At 36.6% G+C, this 22,834-nt stretch overlaps 1 protein-coding gene across 1 annotated transcript; it reads left to right on the top strand.

Annotated features, from left to right (window-relative positions):
- The first annotated feature begins 1,324 nt into the window (after nt 1-1,324).
- Nucleotides 1,325-6,573, top strand: LOC120111673 (serine/threonine-protein kinase TNNI3K-like). The gene has a single exon (XM_039129431.1). The coding sequence runs from the start codon at nt 5,204-5,206 to the stop codon at nt 5,783-5,785; it is 582 nt and encodes a 193-aa protein (XP_038985359.1). The 5' UTR covers nt 1,325-5,203; the 3' UTR covers nt 5,786-6,573.
- Nucleotides 6,574-22,834: the final 16,261 nt, after the last annotated feature.

Here is a 22,834-nt window from a genome sequence, read left to right as displayed (position 1 = left end):
TGAGGGCTGAACTTAATAATATTGTATCTTTGATGCATAGGTTTGTCCCTTCTCAGGTAAATAACAACATCTATTTAAATATTTTACATAATTATTCTGTATTTTTGTATGAGCTAAATGATTTATAAAATTTTGTGATTTTCGTATTCTTAACTTCTAAATTTCTTATCTTTTTCTTGTAGGTTTCTGATACTTTCAATAGTCGTAGAGATGATGATGATGCTGCTATCGGTCCCTGATAGCCCTTAGATTGTCATTTTAGGATTTTTATGGCTATATTTTTTATGTTTCTTGAAGCACATTGAGTTGTAAATTGACTTTCAATCATGTTTGATAATGCAAATGTAATCATATTTGACAATATGAGTATTTGCTATTTCTATATATATTATATGTGTTATTATATGACTTCTGTTTCATATATGTTTGGTGTATATATTTGTATATGGAGTTTTAAATTTTTTAAAATATTTTTTTACAAAAATTATATTTACGATGCATTAAAGCATCGTTAAAACATACATTACTAATGCTTATTTGTGTTGTTAACTAGAGACACAAATAAGCATGGCTAATATAAGATACTTAGCGCCAACGCTATTTAAAAACATCGGCGATTAGCGACGCTTATAAGCGTCGTTTGTTATAACTCACGATATAAACCAAAGGCATTGTAAAATTATTTTTTCACAGTACCATTGCCAACACTTTTGCAACGCTTTAAAAAGCGTCGAAAATCAAACTTGCGGCACTTTTTCTAAGTCGGCGTATACATTAAAAAGCGACGGTAATGCTAGATGTTCTTGTAGTGAATCGTGGGTCTGCTGTCGGTCATGCACTAGATTTTCAATTAACTTTCTTAATCAAACATCATATTTCATGAGATGTTATTTGCATAAATTTTCATGTAGTGGAGCAAATAAATAGGCAAATAGCCAGCACATTGAGAGCATACTTCTGCTTCATATGAGGATTATTTCACAAAAATATGTTAGATGGACTTTAAGATATATTTACATGATATCCTACTACGCAATTCTTTCTACATAAAGTAAGATTAAGGGAAAAGTTAAGACCATAAATTTTGAATAACATTTTATATAAACTAACTCTCGTTGAGAGAAAAGAAAGGAGACCCACCTGCATTATAATTATTCAAATCAATATTTTTCGAGATGCACCATCCAGGAAATCAAACATAAAACATCAAGTTACTAAAGAAAAGGGGCATGACCACTAAAGCAAACCCTATTTCACCTTTATATAATCCAGCTTTCACCCCTGTGATGATACCTCTTCTTCCCTTTTATTCTCTCTTTTGGGAGGATGTAATCTTCATTCTATTAATCAATTTGAGCCCCAGACTATTTCCTTAAAAGACAAAAAGGAAAAAAAACTTCCGCCTCTATGATAAGCAACAGTAGAAGTTTAAAGATAAGCCAACAGGCTAGCTGGCTCCTTCACATTTTTCACATATCATCCTAAGCCATCAAAAGACCACTTTACTGTATAACAACAGATCTTTGATGCTATGTCATACAATTCTTGCATTGATAATTATGTCTTGTATAAAATGGTTGAAGATACGCGCATGACATAAGCCTTAATAACTTCTTCAACTGATTAATTCGATTGCAGTCATCCATCATTATCCCTCACTCAGCCATCTGCATACCAGATTCTAAGCAAAATTTATTCGTTGATAAGATTATGACTCACCCATATATTCTTCTTTCTCTTGATTGAAAAATTAGTCATAAAATTAGTCATGTGCATTACATGCACAAAATTACTTTTAGCAGGTCAGTAAGACATTGTTGCATTTGGTTGTTGTTTAATTCATAAAAGTCACTCAACAAAGTAGTATTTTACTGTTGCTCCATTCATTAGCCCCAGATAAGTAATTTTCTTATGTGCGAAACGAGGTAAGGTAATTATTAAAATGTTAGGAGTCACTCGGCCATGACTTGGATAGACATGGGCAATTCCATTCAACCAGAAACAAAAGAAGCCTGATCACCTACAGAGGCATCAAAGAACCTGCAGTCCCAATAGCCCAATCCAAAAATGTCAATGATCGAATTGGAACTCAGATTTTAGGCCCATGGGCAAACAACCACCTAGAGTTCTAAAACATGATTAGGTTCCATCCGGCTTAAGTGGGCCAATAGAAGCCTATCGGAGGCCAGGTCTGGGCCTGCTTTCAATGGTGGGCTGAATCTAGGCCTCCACCAGTCCAACCCAACCCGGTAAGACTTCAATAAAGACAGAGGCAACATTCTTAGTAGGGACAAATGCTCCAGCTTTAGCATGAGTAATCCAAGCTAGGAGCCGTCTACATTAGCAGTGTCATCATTCGGCTTCTTCACCGGAGGATTAATTAGAAGCATCTCCATAAAAAACACCGCCAGTCCCTCCAGATACTGCTTAAAGCTGATCAGATATTCTATCATTTCTCATATAAAATAAAAATATATAAATAATACCATCTTTATCCTCTAAATAACCTCGAACAAATCGCCGAATTCATCAGTTCCCATCACTAAGCAACAATATCCAGTGCTCCTCATAGAACAATGCCGAGGAAGAAATCAGTATAAAAGACGCCCTTACCACTAGTTTCTCCCTCTTCCCTTTTCTTCAATTCATTGTTTCTGTACACAAAGTTAAGCAGAAACTATGAGCATCCAGCAGAAGGATCAGCAGATTAAACAAAGAAAGATACCGACCGGTCAACCATCAACTCCCATCCAGAGATCTCCAGTAGTGGGGAGGAAGTCTCAACAGCATGGGGGATGCTGCAGGGTCTTTGCCATGTTATTCTCTGCGCTCCCAGAGACGCAGCAGTCAACCATGGCAGGTCTTCAGCAGCAGGTATCAAGCAGCAATAAGGTCTTGGTAACTCATAATGAAGCATGAGTTAAGTTTTTCAGAATTTCAGTTACCATTTTCTATGACCGCACCATCAACTATGAACTGCTTGTAGATGCCCATATTTCAGCATAAATAAGAGAGAACCAAAATCTTACCTCTCCACAATATTTCAGCATTCCTCAAGCAATGTGCTGGAGACTGGAGAAGCCATCTTCCCAACCAATGCACCAAATGATATTTTAGGACAACTCAGATCCCTGGATTTCAAAAAAGAACAGGAATTTGAAAAATTAAAAACAATCAGCAAAAATTCCTCAAGCATTACAGTGGAGACTAGAGAAGACATCTTAAATGCACCAAATGGTATTTCAGGATGACTTCAGAACCCTGGATTTCAAAAAAGAACAGAAATTTGAAGGTGAAAAATGAAAAATTGAAAAACAAACAACAAATAGTTATGGTTTAGATAGGAAAACTAGCTCTTTCTGGATGTTGAAGTATTTTTCTGTTTTGCAATCAAGGTTGACGAACTCAGAGAGGAGCTTCAACGTCAGAGAGATCTCAAGGATACTTACAAAGCTCGTCTGGAGAGCATGAAGGAATATCTCAGTTTCTGCTTAGACATTGCACAGCAGAATGGCTTCCTGCACCACATATCCAACAACCAGCAACCCTCTCATCCCACAAAACTCAATCATGAAACAATCTCAAAACCAGTTGATACAATGACCGGTGATCCTCAATTAGCAGCCATCAGGGATCAAGCAAAGATCAATGGATGGTTTATTCAGCCGCATGAGGTGAGCATTTGTATTCTTCTCTTTCAATCTTATTATCATTCTTATGTAATGCCTCTGCAGAGTGTACCCCACTAAACTCCTCCATTTGCAACAGTTGACAACACAAGACTTCATAGCATGTGAAGCAAGGATGCTAATACATAGGCATCCACGTAGAGATAATCATGCCTAAAGCTCATTAAGAGCATTATCCATGATATTGCACAAGAAATTGCAGCTTATATCCACTTTTAACCAGGAGAAAAGCATATTACAAATAAATAGGTTCTAACAAGAGGACCAAGATATTAATCAGACAGAAACAATGAAAGTTAACTACAAACCCAACAACATGAGAAAAAAAAAGCTACTTCATATGTGACATTGGGGACATGACATAGCACCAAATTCCTTCCAACAGAATAATCATATTTTGATCATGTACGGGGATTGCATTACTGTCATAAATTCTGACATCAATATAAATATTGCTAGGTAACACTTAAGTTCAGATATGCATGTCCATGGCAATCCAAGTTTGAGTTTTTGATAATCCTCAAAGTGCTATTTAGAGCCGCTGGCAAAAATCAATAACATTTGTCTCAACTGTTTACTTCAAGCCAACCATAGTGATGAAATCTGTATGATATTTCATCATCTTGAGCCATCTCAGCAAGAAACAGATATTTGACAACCTGGATGGTGTATTAGTCATCAAGTACTGACTTATTTATCATGAATGAAACTATATTACAGGTTTTATGTTTATTATAGTATCATGACAAAAGTGGTTCATAACTCAACAACTTACTTTATTTTGGCTGCTAATACCGCATAAAGAATATATCTCTATGTATAATATTGTTAAAAGAATGAAGGAATGATGTGCTAAAACTTCCTTCACTTAACTGATTGTACAGTTAAAAGTTATTCAATACTGGAAAAACATTTGAACAAGCTGATATATTTACAGAAACTAAGGATCCAAGGTTGAAAAGTTATTAGTCATCATTTATCAAAAATCGTAATATCTGTAATCACAATAAACACTATAGATTAATTATCAAATAATCTATCACTATTTTTTAAGAAAAAAAAATCTTAAGCTTTGAGCAACAACCTCGGTTGTTACAATCTCTGGACAAATTTACATGTAGCAAAAAAACAAAAAGCACATTTTGTATTGAGTGCTGAGCGGTGTCTCTGGTGTCAAGGTTTCAAGGTACCCACCTGAGATGGTTATCAGATACCAATGTTAATAACTCTTCAAGCTCACAAAAGACATGAACTTTTTATCATCATAAACTACAATCTAGTGACAGATAGCGATAGGTTGAGATTCTAATTAAGGTACCACAATGAGATGGTGTCGCTAAGTGAAGATGTTTATGATAGCAAGTTCAAAAGACATTAATTGGAACCGATCACAAGCACATCCCGAACCACAAACTTCTGGGATTAGCCTATTTGCTATGGTTATAACTGCATGCTAATTGTTTAATATCCATGCAGAAGGTAATAGACATGCTGCTTCCCATCGACAACTAACAATGAAAAATGCAATTTACTCCAAGCAGATAGAGTTGCATGAACAAATAGGCCAAGGGACAACTGCTGACATATACAGGGGGACTTGGCGAGGCCTTGATGTTGCTGTTAAGTGGATATACCCCACATACTTCCAATTAAATGAAGGTGGTGAAGCATTCTTTGCACAGGAACTTGATACTCTTTCACGTCAACACCACCCTTATGTGTTGCGATTAATTGGCGCATGTCTCCTGCCACCAGAAAATGGATGGGTGGTCACAGAGCTGTTGAGTGGAAAGACTTTAAAAGAATGGCTGCATGGGAATAAGAAGAGGCAAAGAGAAAGGTCAGTACCTCTTCCCCCTTTGAAAGAAAGGATAGAGAAGGGTTTGGAAATTGCTCAGGCGATGCAATACCTTCACGAACAAAAACCCAAGGTCATCCACAGAGACTTGAAGCCAAGTAACATACTCCTGGATGATTGTTTGCATGTGCGAGTGGCTGACTTTGGGCATGCTCGATTCCTGCCTGAGGGAGAGGCAGCACTAACAGGAGAATTGGGTAAGAATCTAATGTCTACAAACTTGCGTGAAGTAATGTAGGATTGCATATTGTCCATGAAAATCATCATCCAACAGATGCCAATTCTCAAATGCCATCCCTTGCCCTTACAAAAATCTCGGCCTCAAACCTGGAAACCAGGTGACTGCTAGACTGCAAGGATTTTTTTTTTCCTTCATAGTTGGTCAGATATGTAACACACGATTTAATTGAAGCCAACCTTATCTTCAGTTCAGTTCTCAATGCAGTAAAAGACTGGGCTACTGATGTGAGATTAAGTCATCAATTCATCCTGAATTTTTAGTAACGACCAGCAATAGAAAAACATCATTTCAATTAAATAACCAGGTGCATAACATGCACAGGGCTGACCTTTCATATATACTGACAGAGGGACAAACAAATTTATGTTCAATAGTTAGCGAGAAGGAAAAAAAAACTTTGTATTAATATTAAATTAATTTGCTTCTGTAATGTTTGACTCCTAAATGCTTCCTCTTCAATTTTCAGGGACTTATGAGTACATGGCACCTGAGGTAATCCGTTGTGAACCATACAATGAAAAATGTGATGTTTATAGCTTTGGCATCATATTGAATGAGCTGATCACCGGTCAACATCCATACATAGAGACCAGCTTCAATCCTAGTAAGGTATAATCCAATCACCTGCTCAGACCTTCAAGATGAACCTTCCTAAACATGTATGCTCTAGCTTTCTAGGAACAATATGCATATGGTTCACAATAATAATGCATTTCAGATATTATCTTATGTTGAAGCAAGTCAAAATTATCTTTGTAATATCAAATAACAAGCCAAATCTAAAAATTCTGAAGTTGAGTAGTCCCTAAGTACATTAAACATCATATCACAAGTTCAATATCTTTCCCCAAAAGTTACTGGGAGCTACTCCACATTTCCCAGCTACTAACAAGCAATGTATATGCCCACCAAGCTTCTGCGAAGATACTAAATTTACCAAAAAAAACTCAATGCCCATAAATAAAGTCATACAAAAGATCAAGGTGCAATCTAGATCTTGATAAAATCATGCTGTCGTGCAATATCTTTTCATGCAAAGATCAGCAGATAATCTTATTCTTATATGCGTTCCCTTACAGATTGCATTGGAAGTTGGAGAAGGCAGGCTTCGGCCAGCACTGCCCGAGGATGATGGCCAATTCAAAGAGCTCATAGACCTCATATGTTGTTCATGGAATGAAGATGCTTCAACTAGACCTTCATTTGCAATTATCACTTCTAACCTTAGAACGATCCAGAAGAAATTCAACTAGATTTAGATGCTTATTGTAATTAGTAATGATTATTAACATTTCTTTCTTCCCCACATCAATGAGATTTTGACAGACGGTAAAAATGGTAAGTTCGAGTTCGAGAGGGAGAGATAAGCTGCCCTATGTTAAAATTTTAGAAAAACTACCCTAGTAACCCTTGCGGATCATTTGGGCCCTGGCGTGCATCAACTACCTTCTCTTATTCCTACTTTTCAAGATAATATTATGGCTTGGGACATTTTGCACCACATATTCTCCCCTTTAATTGCCCCCTCCCCCTCCCCACTTGTTAATTGCACCCAATAGTTTTTCCTCCTCCCCTTCCCCAAAGAAAAAATCCAGATTGCGGTCTGGATTTTCTTCACGCGGTGTATTGAGTGTTCGGATGACGAGTGCGGTCTGGATTCCCTTCACGCGGTGTATGGACAATTTGACATTAGGAAAGAAAAAAATTGACATGCCTCTACCAAAACAAAAAAGACACGACCATGCCCAATTTTATTTGGTCAGGTCTAAAAAAAAAAAAAATTAATTAGAATAAGACATATGGATAAAATTTTCTAATTCAATTTTTAAATAAATTGAGTATGGATTAGAGCATTGTCACAACTTGGATCTTAAAGGTAGTATTCTATTTGAAAATTATGATCAGATTAAAGCATTATCCCAATTGGTTGCCCAATCTCTAATTAGGTTGAGCATAGGTCACAATTTTTTTTTTTTGCACCAATTAAAATTTTATGATGATCAAATTTCCCATTCAGCGAATTAGTGAGTGGTAGAAATAGAGGAAGTGGGTTATGAAATAGGCCGTGATGGGAGAAACTCCTTGCTCTAGTTGTTTACGTCTCGTTGACCGGGATAGACATAATTGGGTCTACTGTAATTTGTCCTTGTTTAGCCGCAGCTATATTCCACATCTAGTGAGAAGGATCTACCGCATGACAAAGAAGACCCAGACTAGAAATCATCTCTGTGTAAAGCTAAGTGGATTAGCTGCGAGATGGTGAAGTATTTTTCTATCTTCAATGTTGATTTCGTAGGAGCTAAATCTCTTAAACTGGAGGAGCTCTAATTCAAAAGAATTACAAGATTTGATATAGACCATTTTGGCCACTACAAGTAGGGTTGAACAGAATCCAAGAGCAAGATTCGCCACATCGAAAAGTCAAATTACATGCCAAACTTCTGGATGCTATAATTTGGTCATATGATGACTGATTAATATAATCTTTTTTTTTTTTAAATCGGATAACTTTTTGAGATCTACATTGTAGAGCTAACTTGGGAGTTTAAAAGGGCCAAAATTCAATTTTTTTGAGCCTAACTTTTCTAAGTTTATTTCTACTAATCATATCTATTTCAACAAAGTGAGGTCTATTAGAACTAGGAGATGCATTTGACCTGAGTTATGTAAGGAAAGAATAAAGAGAGGCTAGGTACCTCAATTTTATCATTATTAATTAAAGAAAAAGAGATAGAGATCCTGCTTTTGTATTTTATTTTTTTTTTGAGCGATTCGAGTTGAAGGAATTGAGAAAAATTTTCTTACTCTCCAATTGAATTATTAAAAGGCACAAAAAAAAAACCTATAAAAGTCAAATAGCATCCATAAGGCTTTATAATGGTTGATTAATTGGTCACCCGAAAGCTTTGCAATCGCAACTCGGAATGTGCAATCGCCGAGACGATGAAAGAGCTAAAAAATCTACTTGAGACTACCAAAAAGCTGGGCTAAGTTACAAATTGTTGGAATGACGTTGACATGAAAGGATACATTGAAGCACGCGATATTGCGTTAGTAGACCACGATTTTATGACATCCGTGTTTTGCGTTATTGTGGAAGCGGCCTTTCTTTTTACGGAAAATTAATTTCCCATCCTTCTGAAAAGGCAAAAGCTCCTTTGTAACAAAAAGTCCTTACTGACTAAGACGGAGACAGAGATGACGAAGCGTTGTGGTGGATTCATGCAGAGGAGTCCAACTTGTCCCTGTATGAGAAGCAAGCTGAGATATAGTTGCAAAATTAGAGTTGGACTCTCCTATCTTGCTATTCAAACTTGTTATCAAACCCAAGGTAAAGATCGAACTGGCCAACGATCTAGATCAGAGGTTCCAATAAATCAATCCACCAGACAGAGTTTACATTTAAAATATATTAAAAATATTAAAATTATAAAATATACATAATATACGATTACATTTCTATTTTAAAAACTACGCTTTCAATCATCTACGGTAGCACAAATCGATAATAATCATAAATCATTTAATTTAAAAAATTATATAATATAGAAATGTAATAATAATTCTGATATTTTATAATAGTAAAATTTTCAAATTTCTAAAATAAAACGAAATACATTTTTTTATTTTCTATCAAAGAAAAATTAATTTTTATGAAAATAATTAATTATCAAAATATTATGAATAATAATAAGATCATATATATCCATACCTATTTAATGGAAAGGAGAGAGAAAGTTAGTGCTCCCTCCGAAATTTAGAAAAAAATTGAAAGGAGCCCGTCGAAAAAAAATCAGATGAAAAAGGAACTCCATATAACTTAGATTTTTTATTAACTTTTTTTTTCATACGGAAAAGAGAGAGAAAGTTGGAGCCCCTCCAAAATTAAAAAAAATAAAAAAATTGTAAAAGAAAATCAGTTAAAAAAATTCACATAGGATTCTTATTAATTTTTTATATAAAAAACTTTTGAACTTTTATTAATTTTTTGGAATTTTTTTTAAAAAAAACCACCAATACGCTAATTCCCATTTAGATACAGATGTCAAAGTGGGACCAAGTCGGCACGCAATTCTCGCCAAATGAAAAGTTGCACGTAGAATTCCGTTTGCACCGCATTTTTATCTAAACTTTTAGAAAAAAGAAAAAATAAGTGCACAAATTTGAAGGCGTCATCGCCAGTTGCTGGGGAACACTGTATCTCATCCAGCACGCTCCACCTACGTGGACAAAAAGAGTGCGATACCGGAGGGCCATTAGATTAGTTACGAGGAATCTCATCCACCGTCCATTCCAGGGTATCACGATACATATACGGCGGCACAAACTACCTCCGATGCTTCACTTTAAGCCCGTCCCTTGGTTACTGAATATAGCAGCCACCTCCTTCCCATGATCATGTTATCATGATCAACTCATTGGAAATGCAAAACAACATTTCTACTAAATCAACAAGTACTGGCTCTCCTCACGTTAGCTAATATAAAAAAAAACATCGTACCTTCCAAAATCAGCATTGCAGAAATCTCCTTTTTGGCTTTCTTTTACTCCATAAAATATAAAAACCAGCTTTAACTTGATCATGGCATAACATATGATCTCCTAGACGTTGTTGAGCTAGTTGTCCCCTCGGCCATATCGAAGCTTCCAAGCACATCCATTGCAATTTTCCAAATGCAAACTCTAATCTCTCCCGTCACCTCTTTAAGCAAGAACAAAATGAAATGCAAATGCAAATTTGGACCCAATTTCACAATGCAAACCTTCTTGGTGCAAACCCTAGTCCCCTCGATCCCTAATCTCGTGAGTCTCTATCTATGTATCAGTTACTCTCTCTCTTCTCCCCCCTCTAATTATGTACAAAAGCTTTTAATTTCCAATTTAACTTAGTTTATTCCACATCATTTCCATCTCATTTTTGTTATTTTCTATGCCATTTTCAAAATTTTCATGTCATTTCCACATGGGCACTTTAACAGCAAAATTGGATGCTAGTTGACAACAAGCTAGTATTGCAACAATTAATAAGGTACTGCCCCCCATTACCAAAAAATTGAACGATATGCTGTATTTGAAAAATTTGCAAAAATATAAGAATTTTTTTTATCATTTAACCTTTTTTTGCTATTAAAATTTGAAACCTTCTTCAAGAGTCTCAAACTACAGTTTTTGCTCTTTGAATGACCTAGAAGGATCATAGGACACTATAGGTATTGCGAGATAGGATCCAAGAGCGAAATCCACCATATTAGAAAGCTGAAATTGTGCGTCAAACTTCTAAAGGCCATAATTTAGTCATTCGACCCTCGTTTGAGATGACCTTTTTTTAAAAAAAATCGAATAACTTTTAGAGATCTACATCGTAGAGCCAGTCCTTTAAGGGGTTTAAATGGTCCAAAATTTCATCATTTGGGCCTGAAGCGGCTAGTCAAATCAAAAATTTCATTTTTTAAAAAAGATTTTGACTGAGCATATTTTTCAATCTGAAAATTTGATGGGGAAGCATAAGACAGTTGATATAGAATCGAGATCTATCTCCAGTAGAATTTTATTTGTTTCGAGTTTTTTTTCTACTGCTCATGTCTATTTTAGAAAAGTGAGTACTATTAGAACCTAAATCGTGTAAAGGAGGATCTGATCACTACTGTTATAAATAGAGGCATGTACCTTTGTTTTATCATCATCAATGAAAGAAAAGGGATGTAAACCCTACTTTCATATTTTTATTTTTTAAAAAAATTTCTTTTGAGAGATTCGAGTTGGGCGATTTGAGAAAATTCTTTCTGCTTTTCGATTGGACCAAGTTGGTGTCAGAGTTTCAGTCCTCTAAATTTACGAGGGTCTTAGTTCATGGTCAAGATGTGCGAACAATACAAGCAATGAGGATAACGACTATCCATGCATGAAGTACATTGAAAGATAAAGGCAAGTATGGCTACTAGTTCTATCTTAATAGATGATGAGATGAAGGAACATCTCACATAACTAGAGAAGATTGACTAACTCTTCGAGATCTTGTCTTGATTGGTGATACATTTAAGACAAACATCAATAAGTTTTGTAGTAAAGCTATCTTCCACATCTAGATCGAGAGAATGATCTACCATCTAGCAAAGAAGACCAAGACTAGAAACCATCTCCGTATAAAACTAAGTAGTTCAGCTGCAAGATGGTGAAGCAAGCATTTTCCTAGTTTCAATGTTGATTTAGTAGGAGCTAAATCTTTTAAACTGGAGGAGCCCTAATCTAAGAGGCTTATAAGACTCGATATAGACCATTTTAGCTACTATAAGTAGGGTTGAAAAAGATCTAAGAGCAAAATTCACTATATTGAAAAGCCAAATTGCATGCTAAACTTCTGAAGACCATAATTTGGTCATACAACGATCAATTGAGATATTTTTTTAAAAAAAATTAAATAACTTTTTAAGATCTACATAGTGGAGCTAACCTCTTAGGAATCTAAAAAGGTCAAAATTCTAAACGAGCTGGTCAAAAAATATCCCCCCCCCCCCCTTACGTCTGAGAATGACGCGACAATGACTTGATGCGCCCCCGAGACGACCTTCCCAGAAACAAGCAAGCTACGTCTAAGAATGACGCGACAATGACTTGATGCGCCCCCGAGACGACCTTCCCAGAAACAAGCAAGCTACGTCTGAGAATGACGCGACAATGACTTGATGCGCCCCCGAGACGACCTTCCCAGAAACAAGCAAGCTGCACAGGAGCTCGACTTGTCGGTAACAACGCTCAAAAGGCTCTGCCACAAACATGGCATACCACTCTGGCCTTATAAACGACCAGGTTCTCTCTCTCTCTCTCTCGTCTTGTGCTTGCCATACTATTTAGACCCATTGTCTAGAAGGTAATCCTACTTAGGCCCTGTTTGGGGGAGCTGTTGGCAGTAGAGCTGTTAGAAGTAGAGCTGTTGGAAGTAGAGCTGTCTGAAGTAGAGTTGTTATAAAAAGCTGTTTGCTGTTTGGTAACTATATTCGTAAAGTGCTGTTGTACTTTGTTTTGTGTTTGGTAAACAAACTGAGAAAGTACTTTTGTATGACAAAATTACCATAAAGGACATTGCATAGTATTATACAACAGAACATAATAAAACATAACATAAATTAATACATAAATATACAATATAGTATAATATTATTGTAATATAAAATAATATTATGTTAATATAGCATAATAGTAATATAATTATTAGAGTAAATTAATATTTGGTAATATAACATAATATTAAATTATTTAACATAACATATTAATGTATTATAATGTAATGTAATATAATATAATATTCATAGTATAATACAATAATAAAGTTATAAAATATTATAATTATTAGTATAAATTAATTTTTCATAATATAACATAATATTAAATTATTTAACATAACATATTAATGTATTATGATATAATATAATATGATATTATATTTATAGTATAATACAAAAATAAAGGTATAAAATATTATAATTATTAGTATAAATTAATTTTTCATAATATAACATAATATTAAATTATTTAACATAACATATTAATGTATTATGATATAATATAATATGATATTATATTTATAGTATAACACAAAAATAAAGGTATAAAATATTATAATTATTAGTATAAAATAATTTCTCATAATTTTTCATAAAATAATTTTCCGCGGTCCAGGGGCTCTTCTTCGTGGTCCACGCTCGAGGAGGACCTCAGCGTGGGCCGCAAGGTTGATGATAAAAAAAAAAAACAATAGATTGATTTTGGAAGGTATGGAAAAGGATTAAAAAAATTTTCTTCTAAAATGTGGTTCAAGAGATGCATACAAAAATTGAAAAGAAAAATACCTTTTCTTATGGAAGGGAGTCTGACGGCTAGGATTCTTGGCTCCAGCAGATTTTTAGGTTTATAAAGGGACAAACTATGTAATTATGTTATTTTAATATGGGCATTTTTGTCAAAAATACAGCTTTCCGAAAAAGCTGAAACAGCTTCCTCCCAAAAGCTCCAAATTGGAGCTTCCTCCCAAAAGCTGTTTTCAGCTTCCCGCAAAAGCTGAAACAGCTTTTTGAAAAATTTACCAAACACAGTTTTTCATCTAAAAGTACTTTTGGAGGGCCAGAAAGTGCTTTCTGGCCCTCCAAAAGCTCCCCCAAACAGGGCCTTATACCCATTTATGGACCACATGACAGGGCAACCTAAGTGACGACGTCTGCACGTGTATCAAATAACTATTAAACGTTCTACGGAAATAAGTCAAGAGTATTATCGAAATCTTGTTCCTGGTGAAGGCAAGGAGTAATTTTTGTTCGGCTACAATTCTTGAATTACCACTGATGGGTAGAATTCCTATGCTTGTTTACGTCTCTCACTCATTCTGTTTTATATTCGATCATCAATGCCTCTTTACCTGCGTACAAACTGTGCTGTGCGATCTGACTATTATTGCCACGATTCAGAGGTTTTTTAAGGTGTTCTTTTGGGGTCATCAAATCGGTTGAAGGGGTGCTCATTTAATTTTCTGGGAGATAATTTGTATAAGTGCTTCAGCTGGAGACTCTAAGTACTGCAAAGTATAAGTTTGAAGGCTCTTGGGTTAATTCTCTATAGGCTCTCGGGTTTTCTATTCCTCTGTTTCTATTCCCCTGTTTGAAAGATATATTTCAGTTGGTTACCTCTCTTCAGATTTTTAGAGCGTCGCACATATTCCGGGAGGCCAACTTTCTGACCGATTGACGAGCAGGTTGCAAGCAGGAACTGGATGTGTTTGGAGATTTTGGTTTAAATAGACTCAATGGGCTGCGGGCATTCAAGACATATGTATAGCATTTTTCTTTTTTGCTTGATTTTGCTTTATATAGTATTCGAGACAAATGAGCAATAATAAAATATAATTATGTGATTAATTTATTTTTTCTTTCTCCCCCACAACAATGAGATTCTGACAGACGGTAAAAATGGTAAGTTCGAGTTCGAGAGGGAGAGATAAGCTGCCCTATGTTAAAATTTTAGAAAAACTACCCTAATAACCCTTGCAGATCATTTGGGCCTTGGCGTGCATCAACTACCTTCTCTTATACTTACTTTCAAGATAATATTATGGCTTGGGACATTTTGCACCACATATTCCCCCCTTTAATTGCCCCCGAAACTTATTCTTTCTCCCCCTCCCCACTTTTTAATTACCCAAAAGTTATTCCTCCCCCCCCCCCCCCCCCCCCCCCAAAAAAAAAAAATCCAGATTGCATCAGCAAACAGCTCCTCGACGTCCATCTACCATCCTGTGCTTCGCATACTTCTTAAGATAATGTTGTAGCTTATAGTGTTATCACACAGTGTATTGAGATTAGAAAAGAAAAAAAATGGCATGCCTTTACCAAAACAAAAAAGACACGACCATGCCCAATTTTATTTGGTCAGGTCTGGATAAAAAAAAAAAATTAATTAGAATAAGATATATGGATAAAATTTTCTAATTCAAATTTTAAATAAATCGAGTATGGATTAGAGCATTGTCACAATTTGGATCTTAAAGGTAGTATTCTATTTGAAAATTATGATCAGATTAAAGCATTATCCCAATTGGTTGCCCAATCTCTAATTAGGTTGAGCATAGGTCACATTTTTTTTTTTTTTGCACCAATTAAAATTTTATGATGATCAAATTCCCCATTCAGCGAATTAGTGAGTGGTAGAAATAGAGGAAGTGGGTTATGAAATAGGCGGTGATGGGAGAAAACTCCTTGCTCCAGTTGTTTACGTCTCGTTCACCGGGATAGACATAATTAGGCCTACTGTAATTTGTCCTTGTTTAGCCGCAGCTATATTCCACATCTAGTGAGAGGGATCTACCACATGGCCAAGAAGACCAAGGCTAGAAATCATCTCCGTGTAAAGCTAAGTGGATTAGCTGCGAGATGGTGCAGTAAGTATTTTTCTATCTTTAATGTTGATTTCGTAGGAGCTAAATCTCTTAAACGGGAGAAGTTCTAATTCAAGAGAATTACAAGATTTGATATAAACTATTTTAGCCATTACAAGTAAAGTTGAATAGAATCCAAGAGCAAGATTCGCCACATTGAAAAGTCAAATTGCATGCCAAACTTCTCGATGCTATAATTTGGTCATACGATGACTGATTAATATAATCTTTTTTTTTTTAAAAATCGGATAACTTTTCGAGATCTACATTGTAGAGCTAACCTCTTGGGAGTTTAAAAGGGCCAAAATTCAATTTTTTTGAGCCTAACTTTTTTAAGTTTATTTCTACTAATCATATCTATTTCAACAAAGTGAGGTCTATTAGAACCAGAAGATGAATTTGATCTGAGTTACGTAAGAAAAGAATAAAGAGAAGCTCGGTACCTCAATTTTATCATCATTAATTAAAGAAAAAGAGATAGAGATCTTGCTTTTGTATTTTTTTATTTTTTTTATTTTTTTTTTAGCGATTCGAGTTGAGCGAATTGAAAAAAATTTTCTTACTCTCCAATTAAATTATTAAAAGGCACAAAGAAAAAGCAACCATAAGGCTTTATAATGGTTGATTAATTGGTCACCCGAAAGCTTTGCAGTCGCAACTCGGAATGTGCAATCGCCGAGACGATGAAAGAGCTAAAAAATCTTCTTGAGACTACCAAAAAGCTGGGCTAAGTTCCAAATTGTTGGAATGACGTTGACATATCCCCATCCAGCTGGGCTAAGTTACAAATTGTTGGAATGACGGTGACATATCCCCATCCAGCCGGGCTAAGTTACAAATTGTCGGAATGACGTTGACATATCCCCATCCACTGAAGGTCACATTCAAGCACGCGATACTGCGTTAGTAGACCACGATTTTATGACATCTGTGTTTTGCGTTACAGTGGAAGCGGAGACTCCTCTATAACAAAAAGTCCTTGTTGACTAAAACGAAGATGGAGACGACGAAGCGTTGTGGCGGATTCATGCAGAGGAGTCCAACTTGGCCCTCTATGAGAAGTAAGCTGAGAAATAGTTGCAAAATTAGAGTTGGACTCCCCTATCTTGCTATTCAAACTCGTTATCAAAACCATGGTAAAGATCGGATTGGCCAACTATCTATGTATCAGTTACTCTCTCTCTTCTCTCCCCTCTAATTATGTACAAAAGCTTTTAATTTCCAATTTAACTTAGTTTATTCCACATCATTTCCATCTCATTTTTGTTATTTTCCATGCCATTTTCAAAATTTTCATGTCATTTCCACATGGGCACTTTAACAACAAAATTGGATGCTAGTTGACAAGAAGCTAGTATTGCAACAATTAATAAGGTACTGCCCCCATTACCAAAAAATTGAAACAATATGCTGTATTTGAAAAATTTGCAAAAATATAAATTTTTTTTATCATTTAACCTTTTTTTGCTATTAAAATTTGAAACCTCCTTCAAGAGTCTCAAACTACCTTTTTTGCTCTTTGAATGACCTAGAAGAATCATAGGACTCTATAAGTAGTGCGAGATAGGATCCAAGAGCGAAATCCACCATATTAGAAAGCTGAAATTGTGCGTCAAACTTCTAAAGACCATAATTTGGTCATTCGACCCTCAATTGAGATGCCTTATTTTTTGAAATCGAATAACTTTTAGAGATCTACATCGTAGAACTAGTCCTTTAAGGGGTTAAAATGGACCAAAATTTCATCATTTGGGCCTGAAGTGGCTGGTCAAAACAAAAATTGCATTTTTAAAAAAGATTTTGACTGAGCGTATCTTTCAATTTGATGGGGAAGCAAAAAACAAAGTTGATATAGAATCGAGATCTATCTCCAGTAGAATTTTAATTATTTTGAGTTTTTTTTCGAATGCTCATGTCTATTTTAGGAAAGTGAGTACTATTAGAACCTAAATTGTGTAAAGGAAGATCTGATTACTACTATTATAAATAGAGGCATGTACCTTTGTTTTATCATCATCCATGAAAGAAAGGGATGTAAACCCTACTTTCGTTTTTTTATTTTTTAAAAAAATTTCTTTTGAGAGATTCGAGTTGGGCGATTTGAGAAAATTCTTTCTGCTTTCCGATTGGACCAAGTTGGTGTCAGAGTTTCAGTCTTCTAAATTTACGAGGGTCTTAGTTCATTGTCAAGATATGCGAACAATACAAGCAACGAGGATAACGACTATCCATGCATGAAGTACATTGAAAGACAAAGGCAAGTATGGCTACTAGTTCTGTCTCAATAGATGATGAGATGAAGGAACATCTCACATAACTAGAGAAGATTGATTAACTCATCGAGATCTTGTCTTGATTGGTGATACCTTTAAGACAAACATCAATAAGTCCTGTAGTAAAGCTATCTTCCACATCTAGAGAGAATGATCTACCATCTAGCAAAGAAGACCAAGATTAGAAACCATCTCTTCCTAGTTTCAATGTTGATTTAGTAGGAGCTAAATCTTTTAAACTGGAGGAGCCCTAATCTAAGGGGATTATAAGACTCGATATAGACCATTTTGGCTACTATGAGTAGGGTTGAAAATGATCTAAGAGCAAAATTCACCACATCGGAAAACCAAATTGCATGCCAAACTTCTAGACACAAAGTTAGAATTCTAGCTCTTCCAGAGTGGTATCTCACTGATGGCTCGGGCCCCCCCGGAAGGGGCCATAATTTGGTCATACGGAGACCAACTGAGATATATTTTTTTTTTAAATCAAATAACTTTGTAAGATCTACATAGTAGAGCTAACCTCTTAGGAATCTAAAAGGACCAAAATTTTATTGTTTGAGCTATGAAACAAGCTGGTCAAAAAATATTATTACCTCCCCTCCTTCCTCCACCGTTTACCAAGCAGAGTCTCACGAAATCTTCCTTCTTTGCCTTCAATTACATCTAAAAATGACTTGGGTCTCCCCGGGAAAATCATTTGGTTCTCAAGGTTGTTTGCTTTTTAGACTTCAGCTCTTGCGTGAGCGAAAGTTCAGACTTCAGCTCTTAGATCAGTGAGGTTGTTCTTCCATTGTCTCAACTTCCTGTGCAGGACGACTTTTAGGTCTGGGTCTGGATCCCCTCGCTCCTCCGGCGACCGCCACATCACTCCCCCACCTGCTCTCCGGATCTCCCTCTTTTTTTTCTTCTTCTTTTTTTTTTTTTTTTTTTTTTTTTTGGGTTCTTGATACCATGCGTGTACGAAACGGATCTCCCTTACCCCGCGACCCCACCCTCGCCGTCTGGATCCCTTCCCTCCTTCCGCGAACCATGCACCCCAACCATCCTCCACACATGCCTAAAAAAGATGAGCTGAGGCTTCCCCACCCCCTTCTTCTTTGATCTGGACACCCTCGGCTTCCCCCCCCACACACACACACACACCCCACCCCCGGCGCGCAGCGCTCTGCCCATGCACTCCAATATCCTCCACACGTGCCTAAAAAACGATGAGCTGATGAGGCTTCCCCACGTCCTCGCCCTCCCACCGCCCCCGCCGCCCAACACCGTACCCAACATTATAAAAGCCCACCCCAACCCACACCGCAAAATTATTCAAGCTCGTCAATTCATCTCTTGCTCCTCTTCCTCCTCTTCTTCTTCTTCTTTGTTTTGTTTTGTTCTTTTTTTTTCTGACTTCTAGTCTCGTTCTTCTTCTGCCTCTATATATAGCCATTCCATCTCCATTAAGGGCTGCCTCAGATCATCCTGAATAGTCCAAACCATGCCAGAGCCTCCCCTTGAACAACAATGGTGTTCGTCACCACCCCTTTGGTGGTGCAACAACGATTTTGGCTCAACTTCCTATCAAACAGATGCTCCAGAGCAAGAGAACGTGCCGTTCCTCTACCCACACTCCACTGAGCCTCCGCTTGGTCCACAATCGTCTTGGCCGCCATCATTCCCCGGGCAAGCTGAACCATTTTTACCATCTATACCACTAGTCCCTAACGTTGGTGACCCTCTCCTTCATCCACGATCGTCTTGCTCACCATTACAATGGCCAGATGAATCATTTCCACCACCAGTAGCCGGCGACGATTTTATTCTTCCTCCCTATCTGCTACCTGGTCTAGCGCAAGAGAACGTGCCGTTCCTCTACCCACACTCCACTGAGCCTCCGCTTGGTCCACAATCCTCTTGGCCGCCATCATTCCCCGGGCAAGCTGAATCAATTCCATCATCTCTACCACTGGTCTTCAGCAACGATGTTGGCCTTGCTCCATATCAAGCAGCTGTTGCAGAGAACGTGCCGTCCCGGACCGTCGAAATAACCAAGTCGCGGATCGGAGAATCTGACTTGCCTCCGGAGGCAGATGATCTTGGTAAGATATTTATTTATCATGAGCATCGGGTAAGCCTCACGAAGATAGTTTTGAAACAAGGGCAGTTTGATCATGGTACCGTGATTTCCATGAGGAGTCCATTTGTCAACCGTTTTCTCTGGTTATCCCTTTTTTTTTCTAATTCTGTCTAGATGATTATAGGCGGATCCTCGCAACTTAGTTCAGGTTATCCTACTGGAACGCTACCAGTTAGTGGAACTGTAGGGAGGGGTGGTCTCGCCGGACCCAAGAAGACTGGACGCGCAGCCAAGGTAGTTAATTATCAGATGAAGTTAAATATCAGAAGTTGAATATAAGGCCCACTACCGAAGTTGGGCTTTTGTTGGGTCAAGTCCATGGAACATTAATTAACTGCATCTTTGCATTCCGCCTTTAATTTTTTGCAGAATTTTGGTCGTTACTCGCGCCGGCAACCAAAGACGCCCAAAATGCATGTAAGATATCAGGCGAGGCCCATCAGGCGGCACCAACAAAAATACTAGTCCAACTAAAATAGGTCACCGGACGCTTGAAAAAATCGCTCGAAGATGAATAGCTATCTTAGAGCAATGCTTCAGTAACTCGCATGCCCGAGTTTTCTACCAGGATGGCACGCCACAGTGCCACATCTTCCAGCGATTTATTATTTATTACAGTGAGTAATCTGATTTTGGGCAACCTTCTTCCTAACTTTTACCGGGCGTTGTTGTGTGATTTTCCTTGCAGAGGGAGCGGAGGGAGCGGAGGAAGAATGTCACTAGGGAAGAGCTACAACAGTTATTTCACCTTCCCCGAAATGACGCAGCACGGAAGCTCGGCGTGTCGCTAACAACGTTCAGACTCTGCTGTGGTGACCATGGCATAAAACCCTGGCCTTATAAACAACCAGGTTCTCTCTCTCTCTCTCTCTCTCTCTCTCTCTCTCTCTCTCTCTCTCTCTCATCTCTTGTGATTTTTTTGTTTTTAATGAAGAGGGAGGCAAAGCCACCCGGCCCGTCTGTAAATAGACTTGTTAAACTGCTCAAAGCTGAACAATCTTATAAGTAATTTGAATCATCTCTCTTATCTTATAGTCACCATACTATGTATAAAAGACCATTAGAGTTACCCCACTCAGTTGTTTGCAGTGAACAGATGTATCCAAAATACTAGACATAGTAGTAGCACTACAGAAGTTCATAAGCTGAAGGCATGGATGGAGAAAATGGAGCAGAGCCATCAGATAAAAATGCAATCTTTGAGGGCTGAACTTAATAATATTGTATCTTTGATATATAGGTTTGTCCCTTCTCAGGTAAATAACTACATCTATTTAAATATTTTACATAATTATTTTTTATTTTTATATGAGCTAAATGATTTATAAAACTTTGTGATTTTCGTATTCTTAAGTTCTAAAGTTTTTATCCTTTTCTTGTAGGTTCCTGATACTTTCAATAGTCGTAGAGATGATGATGATGCTGCCATCGATCCCTAATAGCCCTTAGATTGTCATTTTAGGATTTTTGGGGCTATATTGTTTATGTTTCTTGAAGCATATTGAGTTGTAAATTGACTTTCAATCATGTTTGATAATGCAAATGTAATCATATTTGACAATATGAGTATTTGCTATTTCTATATATATTATATGTGTTATTATATGACTTATGTTACGTATGTGTTTGTGTATATATTTGTATATGGAGTTTTAAATTTTTTAAAATATTTTTTTTACAAAAATTACATTTACGATGCTTTAAAGCGTCGTTAAAACATACATTAGTAATGCTTATTTGTGTCGTTAATTAGAGACACAAATAAACGTGGCTAATATAAGATGCTTAGCACCGACGCTATTTAAAAGCATTAGCGATTAGCGACGCTTATAAGCGTCGTTTGTTATAACTCGCGATGTAAACCAAAGGCATTGTAAAATTATTTTTTTGCAGTAGCATTGCCAACACTTTTGCAACGCTTTAAAAAGCATCGAAAATCAAACTTGCAGCACTTTGTCTAAGTCGGCGTATACATTAAAAAGCGACGGTAATGCTAGATGTTCTTGTAGTGAATCGTGGGTCGGTCATGATTTTCAATTAACTTTCTTAATCAAACATCATATTTCATGAGATGTTATTTGCATAAATTTTCATGTAGTGGAGCAAATAAATAGGCAAATAGGTAGCACATTGAGAGCATACTTCTGCTTCATATGAGGGTTATTTCACAAAAATATGTTAGATGGACTTTAAGATATATTTACATGATATCCTACTACCCAATTCTTTCTACATAAAGTAAGATTAAGGGAAAAGTTAAGACCATAAATTTTGAATAACATTTTATATAAACTAACTCTTGTTGAGAGAAAAGAAAGGAGACCCACCTGCATTATAATTATTCAAATCAATATTTTTCGAGATGCACCATCCAGGAAATCAAACATAAAACATCAAGTTACTAAAGAAAAGGGGCATGACCACTAAAGCAAACCCTATTTCACCTTTATATAATCCAACTTTCACCCCTGTGATGATACTTCTTCTTCCCTTTTATTCTCTCTTTTGGGAGGATGTAATCTTCATTCTATTAATCAATTTGAGCCCCAGACTATTCCCTTACAAGACAAAAAAGAAAAAATACTTCCGCCTCTATGGTAAGCAACAGTAGAAGTTTGAAGATAAGCCAACAGGCTAGCTGGTTCCTTCACATTTTTCACATATCATCCTAAGCCATCAAAAGACCACTTTACTGTATAACAACAGATCTTTGATGCTATGTT

This window comes from Phoenix dactylifera, chromosome 8 (assembly GCF_009389715.1).
Source record: "Phoenix dactylifera cultivar Barhee BC4 chromosome 8, palm_55x_up_171113_PBpolish2nd_filt_p, whole genome shotgun sequence".
In the NCBI taxonomy this organism is placed as follows: domain Eukaryota; kingdom Viridiplantae; phylum Streptophyta; class Magnoliopsida; order Arecales; family Arecaceae; genus Phoenix; species Phoenix dactylifera.
Note: the sequence above shows the minus strand (reverse complement) of the source record. Positions and strands in the feature narration are given on the sequence as shown.

Bases quoted from the DNA above. Each gene is read 5' to 3' on its own strand.
- LOC120111673 (XM_039129431.1), top strand. From the start codon at position 5,204: ATGAAAAATGCAATTTACTCCAAGCAGATAGAGTTGCATGAACAAATA.